General features: G+C 44.0%; 1 protein-coding gene across 1 annotated transcript in view; it reads left to right on the top strand.

The window, feature by feature from the left end:
• Positions 1 to 11,629, top strand: part of myo5b (myosin VB) — a gene marked incomplete at both ends in the record, with an annotated part of 72,587 nt that overhangs the window by 43,110 nt on the left and 17,848 nt on the right. Inside the window, 3 exon segments of the mRNA XM_034230116.1 lie at positions 1,279 to 1,409; positions 1,554 to 1,673; positions 11,467 to 11,592. Of these exon segments, the coding sequence (XP_034086007.1) occupies positions 1,279 to 1,409; positions 1,554 to 1,673; positions 11,467 to 11,592 (377 nt within the window).

The following is an 11,629-nucleotide window of genomic DNA, read 5'->3' as shown; positions in this document are numbered from 1 at the left end:
GTAATGAGTGCAGTAACGAGTTATCTCTCTGTGATGAGTGCAGTAACGAGTTATCACTCAGTAATGAGTGCAGTAACGAGTTATCTCTCTGTGATGAGTGCAGTAACGAGTTATCTCTCAGTGATGAGTGCAGTAACGAGTTATCTCTCAGTGATGAGTGCAGTAACGAGTTATCACTCAGTAATGAGTGCAGTAACGAGTTATCTCTCAGTGATGAGTGCAGTAACGAGTTATCACTCAGTGATGAGTACAGTAACGAGTTATCTCTCTGTGATGAGTGCAGTAACGTGTTATCGCTCAGTGATGAGTGCAGTAACGAGTTATCACTCTGTGATGAGTGCAGTAACGAGTTATCACTCTGTGATGAGTGCAGTAACGAGTTATCGCTCCGTGATGAGTGCAGTAACGAGTTATCACTCTGTGATGAGTGCAGTAACGAGTTATCTCTCAGTAATGAGTGCAGTAACGAGTTATCACTCTGTAATGAGTGCAGTAACGAGTTATCACTCTGTGATGAGTGCAGTAACGAGTTATCTCTCTGGGATGAGTGCAGTAACGAGTTATCACTCTGTGATGAGTGCAGTAACGAGTTATCGCTCCGTGATGAGTGCAGTAACGAGTTATCACTCAGTAATGAGTGCAGTAACGAGTTATCACTCTGTGATGAGTGCAGTAACGAGTTATCACTCAGTAATGAGTGCAGTAACGAGTTATCACTCAGTAATGAGTGCAGTAACGAGTTATCACTCTGTGATGAGTGCAGTAACGAGTTATCTCTCAGTGATGAGTGCAGTAACGAGTTATCGCTCTGTGATGAGTGCAGTAACGTGTTATCGCTCCGTGATGAGTGCAGTAACGAGTTATCGCTCTGTGATGAGTGCAGTAACGAGTTATCACTCTGTGATGAGTGCAGTAACGAGTTATCGCTCCGTGATGAGTGCAGTAACGAGTTATCACTCAGTAATGAGTGCAGTAACGAGTTATCGCTCTGTGATGAGTGCAGTAACGTGTTATCGCTCCGTGATGAGTGCAGTAACGAGTTATCACTCAGTGATGAGTGCAGTAACGAGTTATCCCTCTGTGATAAGTGCAGTAACGAGTTATCTCTCTGTGATGAGTGCAGTAACGAGTTATCACTCTGTGATGAGTGCAGTAACGTGTTATCGCTCAGTAATGAGTGCAGTAACGAGTTATCACTCTGTGATGAGTGCAGTAACGTGTTATCTCTCAGTGATGAGTGCAGTAACGTGTTTATACTCCATTACTTTTTGTGTCCAGAGGAGGGCAGCAGAGCTTCGCTGCAGGAGGAGTTGGATGAGGAGCGGCTGAGATACCAGAACCTTCTGAAGGAGGTCTCCAGACTGGAGCAGAAATACGAGAACCTGAAGGAGGAGCAGTCCTTTAGCAAGGTAGCTGCTAACAAGCTAACATGCTAACAAAGAGAACTTTAATGTTTACAGTGAACCTGAGGCAGTCCCTAAGCAAGGTAGCTGCTAACAAAATTGCATAAATATTGAATAACATTTATAATGATGTATATTATATTCACGCAGTTTGCCCCCGGGCACCGCAGAAACGCCTCGACTCTGAGCAGCCAGGAGTCGGACTCCAACTACACCTCCATCTCCACGTCAGAGCTGGGAGACACCGAGGACACCCTGCAGCACGTGGAGGTGTGTATATATACTGTTTACTCATATATATATATATATATATATATATATATATATATATATATATATATATATATATATATTAGGGCTGTCAGTCGATTAAAATAGTTAATCGCGATTAATCGCAAATTAATCGCACATTTTTGATCTGTTCTAAATGTACCTTAGAGGAATATTTTTCAAGTTTTTAATACTCTTATCAACATATGAGTGGACAAATGTGCTTTATGCAAATGTTTATTATCATTTGAACAATGACAAATATTCTCATGAATTTTAAACACAACGACCTGGAACCTCTCTCATACAATAATACAATACAAATGTGTGTGTGTGTGTGTGTGATGGATCGTTGGAGCTATGTGCAACTCAAGGCATATGCTCGAACGGGAGCTGCCTGGACGCTGCAATCATGTTGCGCACTATCCGTGCTGAGTGTGCTGACTTTTCGTACAATGTCCCACTGTCTGGCTTCCTGCATAAAGTCAAGTGCTCGGCGCAGTTGTGGCGAAATGTCGCTCCTCTGTTTTCATTTAAACAGCTCCTTATATCCGTTAGCGCAGCTAGCTAGCACCAGATGTTAACAACAACAATACACGTAAGGTCTCTCCCTCGCGCCACACATACACACAACCTCCCGGTCCTCCCAACAGCCAGTCGGTGCCTGCCGGTGAGCGTGGAAGTGTGGTCTGCTGCAAGCGGGCGGCAGGAGCGGGGCTGTCAGCATCAGCTTGTAGATGGTATTTTAAACTCGATGCGCTCTGAAACTACGGGGCGGCCGAGGACAACAAATATACATGCGTTAATCGCGTTAAAATAATTAGTGGCGTTAATTTTTTTTTGCATTACCGCGTTATTAACGCGTTAATAACGCGTTTTTACATTTGCTTTCAAATCCCATACCTAATATATATATATATATATATATATATTAGGTATGGGATTTGAAAGCAAATGTAAAAAAAAACGGTTAACCGGAATGTAATATCCTACAAAAAGAAAATGTGGGGCAACATTTTTTCCAACATTTGTTTATATATAAATAAATACATGTTCAAATAAGTATAGAAACCAAGTCGAATTTGTGAAATGTATTGAACTGGTGATCACAGTTTGACAGCTATAGGCCTACAGCTTTCATGCTTAAAACATCAAAAACCTATAACAGGGCCTATGCACAGAATGCAGCTATTCAATGGGCTACTCATTCTTGTTTAAGAATATGAGCATGTCTACATGCTCAGGGGAGAGGCGGGTGCGGAGGCGATTCACGATCAGGCCAGCTGTAGAGAAGACCCTCTCAGCTGGAACGGAGGTTGCGGGTATAGCAAGGTATTCCTTCGCCAGGACACTGAGTTTTCTGTTCATTTTTCCTCCGCCACTGTAGTGGGTTTTCCTGTGGTGGGATGCCCGGCTCATTGAAATAGAGTTCCACTTCATTATGGTCTGGGTCTTCAGTGAAGTAGTCCTCCCCAAACAGGGTGTTTAACAACACGGCCCGTGTGTTAACGACATGGCCCGTGTGTACACGGGCTTCTTGCCTATCAGGGAAATAGAAATATCAAATATTTAGGCATATTTATTATTAATGCCTAATATTGTCGATTCAATTAAATATTCTTTCTTTACTAATTATTACAAATTAATTACCTGCATTAGCTGCTGAGGTGTCGTCTGATCCGTTTTGTAATGGCATCCAAGGTTTCCTTTTGCCACTATAGAGCGGGTTGACGACACGCAATCCATAGCAATAAGCAGCCGAAGGTTTTCAGTCAAAAATGTAATTTATTAACAAAAAGGTATTGACTTAAATAGTCTCAAAATAACAAATCTAAATCACTATTTCGGCGGTATGCTTTCCTATATAAACTATACTTTGCAGTCCAATTTGCAACACTAATCTCTGTTTACAATTTGCGGTGGAAAAACTGTTCCGCTCCCCGTCTCATCAGGTCTCCGAGCACGCCGGCTGTCCTCAATTACCTCACTTAAATACACACCGGAAGGTACAAGGAAACAGATCATATTTACGATATAAAATTAACAATAATTTCCTCAAAACATATTCACCATGGCAACACAAATCATTTTCCATCATTAAATCATTTATCAAATTATGAATCGAAATAATAACGTTGTGGCTCTAACACACCGGCCCCTAATTGTTGACGCAGTAGCAAAACAATTAATACATTATAATAGAGCCAAAAAACAAGCAGTTACTCAAAATGTAACTGTCACCAATATACAATCATTGTCATAGTTCACAGTCCAATGATTGTGTTTGGTGTGTTTGCATGAGTTCAAGAGGAAAAGGGTGTGTGTGTGTGTGTGTGTGTGTGTGTGTGTGTGTGTGTGTGTGTGTGTGTGTGTGTGTGTGTGTGTGTGTGTGTGTGTGTGTGTGTGTGTGTGTGTGTGTGTGTGTGTGTGTGTGTGTGTGTGTGTGTGTGTGTGTGTGATACTGGGTGTCAGAGGTTACGAGCACATGACACCTTGTGTTAAATCAACTGCTTCCAGGAGCAATTGGTCGCTGTAAGGTGCTACCCTTGGTTTTCACCAAGACACTTCGGACAAGCCCTTTGGACCCTGACAGTGTCTTTATCACCCGGCCCAGTTGCCAGGAATGTCTTGGTACCGTGTTATCCACGATGACGACGAGATCATTGGGGCGAAGGTTCCGTTTGGGGTTGTGCCATTTGACTCGCTGTTGCATGGTTGGGAGATATTCTCTTATCCATCTCCTCCAGAAGAGATCTGTGAGGTATTGTGCCTGTCTCCATCTCCTCCGTGAGTACAAGTCCTCCTTGTGAAAGAGTCCAGGTGGCATAATCACTTGAAACTGTAGTCAATGGTCTGTCATTCATGATGCTCTCAACTTCGCACAAAGCTGTCTGTAGAGTCTCATCATCCAATCTCTGTTCTTTTAGAACGGAACACAGAATCTTTTTTACAGGTCTGATGAGCCTCTCCCAAACTCCACCATGGTGGGCTCCATATGGCGGATTAAAAGTCCATTTTACTCCATCCCCGAGTAATGCATTTTGAATCTTGTGTTGATTCAGGTCTTTAAGAGCAGCTCTTAGCTCTTTCTGTGCTCCCACAAAGTTTGTGCCGTTGTCGGTCCTGATGCTTGTCACCTGCCCTCTGTGACATATGAATCTGTGCAAAGCATTGATGCAGGAGTCAGTGTCCAATGAGCTCGAAACTTCCAGATGTATGGCACGACTCACAAGGCAGGTGAAGATCACTCCCCAACGTTTTACATTTGCTCTGCCTCGTTTAACCTCCAGGGGTCCAAAGAGGTCGATACCAACATGAGTAAAGGGTGGTAGATCTGGAGACACCCGATCCTCTGGGAGGTCAGCCATGTTCTGCTCTCCAACTGTGGCTAGCATTCTTCGGCAGAAAACACAGGCTCTGATCATCTTTCTGGCTGCCGAGTTAGCACGAGGCAACCAGAATCTTTGATTTAGTCTTGAGAGCATGTGGCTTCTCCCCGAGTGTCCAATCTGCTGATGGATGTGGCCCAGGATCAGTTTGGATACAGTAGAGTCTCTGGGCAGGATAATGGGGTTCTTCAGATCCATTGGCATTGCTGATTTGCTTATTCGTCCTCCCACTCTTAGCATGCCTTCAACTAAGATTGGGTCCAGCTTCCTGATAGAGCTGCTTGCTCTTACTTGCCTTCCCTTCTCCAAAAGTGCAAGTTCCTGAGAGAAGTGACGTCTTTGCTCGGAGTGAATTATTGACCTTTCAGCTTCTCTAATGTCCTCCACAGACAGATGTTGTGATCCAAATGTCAACTTTAGCTTGTTCATTTTATCCTTTAAGGATTTCAAAAGAGTCCCATCTGGGGCAAGGTCAGCCTTTGCAGATTTCCTTCTTTGATTTAGCAGAAGAAGAATTCCCCTTAATTTAAGTATCCAAGCAACCCCTCTCTGCAGTCTGCTCCATGATGAGTAATACTCAAACAGTTTGCTGGTTGCGTTGGTTTCGTGGACACTCAAACTCTTAACTGCTACGTCCTTTCTAACCTCTGGGTCCTCTGATGGAATGAGGCCCAGGTTCTTAGGTGTTTTTGGCCAATATTCCTTTTCCAGATACTGAGGTCCTGTTATCCACCTTGATGTCTTTAGAAAGTCTTCTACATGCAGCCCACGGGATGCGTCGTCGGCAGGGTTGTCTATGGAGCTCACATGCCTCCACTGCTTCTCCTGAGACAGGTCCTTGATCACTGAAACTCTGTTTGCCACAAATGTGTGATATCGTTTAGTCTGGTTGCTGATGTATCCGAGGACAGAGGTGCTATCTGTCCAGAAGGTTGAGTCGTTGAGGTCCACTTTAAGCTCCCTTTTCAACATCCTGTCCACCTTTACTGCAAGTGTTGCTGCAGTAAGCTCCAATCTGGGAATAGTGATCTGTTTGAGTGGAGTCACTCTGGATTTTCCCAAAGTAAATGCAACATGGACCCTTCCCATACTGTTTGTAAAGCGAAGATAGCTGGTGGTGCCGTAACCTTTTTCGCTTGCGTCACAGAAGTGATGAAGCTCTGCAGTCCTGATTGGTCCAAAGTTCTCAGGTTTCATACACCTGTGTACTTGAAATCTGCTAAGCTGTTCCAACTCTGTGATCCATTTCTGCCATTGTTTTGAGTATTCTTCTGGGATGGTTTCATCCCATCCACTTTATCCTGCATAGCTCTTGGAGGATCTGCCTGGCTTTAAGGATAAATTGGGAGAGGAATCCTAACGGGTCGTAGATGGAACTGACTGTAGAGAGGATCCCTCTCCTGGTAAGAGCTCTGTTTTTGATATTGACTTTGAATATGAAGGAGTCTTTCTCTGTATCCCATTGGATTCCAAGTGCTCTTTCAATTGGCAGGTTTTCCCTGTCAAAGTCCAGATCCTTGAATAGCTTTGCTCTGTGATGCTCAGGTATACTTGCAAGCACTTCACGGTTGTTACAGACCCATTTGGTCAATGAGAAACCTCCTTTGGCGCATGCGTCTCTGAGGTCTCTGATAAGCTTAATAGCTTGTTCAACTGTGGCCACTGATTTGAGGCAATCATCAACGTAAAAGTTGGAATTGATTGTTTCAGTTACCTCTTCGTCGTACTTGAAGCTGTTGTCTTCTGCCACTTGTCTGAGAGCATAGTTAGCAATGCTAGGTGAGGACACAGCGCCAAAGAGGTGGACCTTCATTCTATATGCCTCCAATGAATTTTCAGTGTCTCCATCTGGCCACCACAGAAACCTAAGGAAGTCTTTGTGCTCTCTCTGGACTTGCACTTGATAGAACATTGCCTCGATGTCCCCCATGAAAGCAATTTGTTCTTGGCGGAATCTAAGCAGAACTCCAATGAGAGTGTTCGCCAGGTCTGGACCTTGGAGAAGTTCCTTGTTAAGAGATGTGCCTTTGCATGATGCAGTGCAGTCAAACACAACTCTAAGTTTGCGCTTTTGTTTATGGTAAACACCGTGGTGAGGTATGTACCATATCTGTCCATCATTCCTGTTAAGCTGTTCTGGTGGCACTCTCTCTGCATAACCCCTTTTTAACACATCCTCCATGAATGTTTTGTATTCCATGGCATATTCTGCATCCCTCTTAAACCTCTTTAGGAGATTTAGAGTACGTTGTTTTACCATTTCGTAGTTGTCAGTCATAACTATGTCCTTTTTTCGAAAAGGCAAGGGTAGGTGATAGTGTCCATCCTTGAGTGCTACTGAGCTTGATGCTATCTCCATGAACCTTTTGTCTTCACCTGACATTTCCTTCTTCTCTTCATAATCTTTTTCCGAGAAGTCCTGATTGTATTGTGTGATGAGATCATTCAGGTTGGCTACTGATGTTCTGTTGACCATTGTGACCACAGGTCCGGATTCCACAGCAGCGTGGAGTGGTCCATTTACCACCCGTCCAAACACTGTCCTGACTGCATATGGTCCATTTCCTTGACTTCTTATTATGTCCCAAGGTTCCATTGCCTTAGGAACATCAACTCCTATTAGAAGCTCTATGTCAGCATCAATTTCTCTCAGCTGTATGTCACTTAGATAAGGCCATCTTTCCAGATCCTTTTGGGTAGGTACATTTTCTTTTGAGACAGGAATCTTACTCTGCGTGTACACCTGAGGTAGGTCAATGTAAGTACTGCCATCTAAATGTCCTATCTCCAATCCTTTGAGTTCGTAACTCTTTACAAGTCGTTCCTGACCCATTGTTCGTAGAACGACTGTCGTTTTTCGTGCTTTGGGATTCAGCTGTCTCATTAGATTCTCTGTGCAGAATGACGCTGAACTGCCGGGATCAAGAAAAGCATAGGTTGAGATAAACGTATCTCCTTTGTGAACCTTGACTCGAACAGGCACTATGGCTAGGGCACAATCCCTACCGGCCCCAGTAGCTTCACCAGCCGAGACAAGTGCACTGTTGACACAAGCTCCTTTTGTTTCAGTAGGGGGAGGCTTTTGTAGAAGTGGACTGTCAATGTGAAGTATTGTTGGGTGGCTCTTTTGACATGTCAGCCTTTTCCTACAGTTCCTGCTCATATGACCCCTCATCAAACATCCAAAACAATAACCATTTATCTTCAAAAGGTCAACCTTTTCCTTGTGTGGATGATGTTTGAACTGATGGCAATCAGTCACCACGTGCTTGCCTTACAAAAGTAGCAAAAAGAGGCAGGACTGCCCCCTTGTGGCTGTTTGAAGGTGTTACGCTGCTCTGTGTTTGATGGTGCAGCGCTGCTCTCCTGATCACATGCTGCTGTGATGATGATGGCGAAGCTGCTGCCTCTACCTCTAGGTGTTCTGTGGCTCATGGGTTGGCTCCTAGTGGCCATCCTTGGGCTAGAGATGTGGCGATCCTGTATATCCCCAAATAATGGGTCCAGGAGTATTTTAACTTGTTTTTCCATAAGCTCCACAAGGTCACGAAATCTAGCTCTCTCCTTTGTTCTCTGTAATATCTCATAAGCCACTGTCCGCCATGTTTCTCGCAGTTTGTAAGGGAGTTTAGATATTATTGATCTTAGATTGGAAGGAATATCTAGTTCATCCATGTACTTTAAATCTTGCATAGCATTGCAGCATCCTCTTAAATACATTGCATATGCCTGAAGCGCTTTGCCATCATCCGGTCTAATTGATGTCCAGTTCATTGCCTTTTCCAAATAAGCGCTGGTTACTTTGATCTCGTCCCCAAAGTGCTCCTTTAACAGCCTTTTGGCTTCTGTGTAACCTCTGTGGGTATCCATATGCAGGCAGCTGCGAACGAGATCTTTGGGCTGGCCGGAAGTGTACTGGTCGAGAAAGTAGAGCCTGTCATGACTGCTAGCTGTTTTATCCTCAATAAGGTGTTCGAAAGCATAAAGGACTGATATTCAAGTGGATCACCATCGAACACTTTTATCTCCATTGTTGGTAACAAGGTAAGTGTCTGCTGCATAATGATGAGGTCAGCAATATCTCTCTGTCTCTGTATAACAGTGTCCAGGTTATCATGGGTTTCATTGTGTTGGGTGGAGCTATGCATTGTGGGCATTTTGAAAGGTATAAACTGTGTTGTGGGTTGCTGAGGGCGGCGGAGATTACTGACAGTCCTCTGAAGTGGTGTTTCAGGCACTGCACCCAATGGGCTGAGCTTTCAGGATCCAAAGTGTCTGTGCTTCTTTCTTTGCTTTCCTCCAGATAAGCATTCATTCCATCTTGAATTTGATCCTCCATGTTTCCTCCACGTCAATGCTTTGCAGAACCTTTATTTTAGCAGCAGATGCTGCCATTTCTGTGTCCAGTTCCATTTGTTCCAGTTCAGCTGTTAGTGTTACTTGTTGTAATAGCAGTGCATGTTTGTCCTTTAACCCAGCTGCTCTGGCTAGCAGGGCAGCCTTCCAGCAGACGCTCTTCTACATGCTGAGGAGACTGAAGAGGTTTTTGAGCTCCTTGTGTGAAACATTAGAGATGCTGTCATGGGGATGAATCTTTGATTGTGCAATTCTTTCTCTTTCCCACACATCCACATCTTTCATACAATATTCAAAATGTGTCATTTTTGGCTCAAACCAGTCCACATGATCCTCCTCTCTCTCTTCCTCTGATAAAAGCTGCTGTACGGATCCATAAACACTGCACAAGTCATTTATATTTAGTTTGAACATTTCCAAAGCTTCATTCCCATCCTCCACAAGCAAGGCCTTCATTTCATGTTCCTTGTGCATGCTCCTAATTTCCCACTGCGGGAGGCTTTGAGGGATTTTAACAATGTTTCTGCGTCAGCAGAAGTCCTGGGATCGTCCGACATTATTTATTTGTATGTTTTTTAGGCCGTGTGTGAAAGACGTTGCGCTCCTTTAATGAGTCTCACAGAGCACGCCTACTGGCTTCCTTTGTTGCACAAACAAATTCAATCACATTCTTTTCACAGACGATCCACAGGTATTTACAATCCTCCTCCAATGTGAGCATCGCCGTTATGATTTCCTTTTAGACTTTAACACGTCCGACATTCCAATCAATGCTACACGGATTTATTCCCTTTATTTACTCACGACCGGCCCAGTCTGTCCGCTCCGGTGTGTCCCTCTTTCCCGGGGATCCAAACGGTGTGTCTCTTCCTTACGGAGTTTTTCGACTTGATGTAATGGCATCAAGGTTTCCTTTTGCCACTATATAGAGCGGGTTGACGACACGCAATCCATAGCAATAAGCAGCCGAAGGTTTTCAGTCAAAAAATGTAATTTATTAACAAAAAGGTATTGACTTAAATAGTCTCAAAATAACAAATCTAAATCAATATTTCGGCGGTATGCTTTCCTATATAAACTATACTTTGCAGTCCAATTTGCAACACTAATCTCTGTTTACAATTTGCGGAGGAAAAACTGTTCCGCTCCCCGTCTCATCAGGTCTCCGAGCACGCCGGCTGTCCTCAATTACCTCACTTAAATACACACCGGAAGGTACAAGGAAACAGATCATATTTACGATATAAAATTAACAATCATTTCCTCAAAACATATTCACCATGGCAACACAAATCATTTTCCATCATTAAATCATTTATCAAATTATGAATCGAAATAATAACGTTGTGGCTCTAACACGCTTTCTCAGTGAGGTTGCAACAGCCTCCTTGAACTCGCAATCCACTCGCGACTCTCCGGGGATGGACATTAGGTGCCTTGTCAACAGGCTGTTTGTTACAGGCTGTTCCAAGCCGATGCATACATGGGTCTCGCTGCAAAGTGCTGTGGTTGCGCACTTGAGAGACTGGAGTGCGGGCAGAATGTCTTCGATAACCTGCCAGTTCTGATCTGTGAGTTCCAGGGTCCTGCGTCGTTCCGTTTTGCAATGGTCCTGTCGTGTAGCCTTTCAAACATATCACATAATCGACCCTAAGGGTTAGGGTTAGGGTAACCTAACCCTAACCCAACCCTAATCACACATCGAGTTCCATCTCGTACGAGAGTACTGAATGACTTTATGTTTGGGGAGATTTTGCGCGTCTTGTTTTTTCTTCAGGCCAGCGGTGGCTACAGTGCTGTGAGGAAAATGTGACACCAGTCTCCCACAAGCTGCCACAACCCGATGCACACTTTGGTGTGTATATATACTGTGTACTCATATATATATATATATATACCCTTACCCTGCAGCACGTGGAGGTGTGTATTAGTATATATATCAGTATATATTGTGTGTATTTGTACAGGATGTGGGGGTGGAGGCAGCCGCTCTGGACCTCTCGGTGTATTAGTATATATATCAGTATATATTGTGTGTATTTGTACAGGATGTGGGGGTGGAGGCAGCAGCTCTGGACCTCTCGGTGTTCCTGAAGCTGCAGCGCCGGGTCAGAGACCTGGAGACGGAGAGAGGGAGGCTGCAGCAGCAGCTGGAGCGGGGGGGCGAGCACAGGGTCTGTATATATACACTATCTTTACTGCATATATTTA

This window comes from Gymnodraco acuticeps, unplaced genomic scaffold (genome assembly GCF_902827175.1).
Source record: "Gymnodraco acuticeps unplaced genomic scaffold, fGymAcu1.1, whole genome shotgun sequence".
NCBI classification, from domain to species: Eukaryota; Metazoa; Chordata; class Actinopteri; order Perciformes; family Bathydraconidae; genus Gymnodraco; species Gymnodraco acuticeps.
Note: the sequence above shows the minus strand (reverse complement) of the source record. Positions and strands in the feature narration are given on the sequence as shown.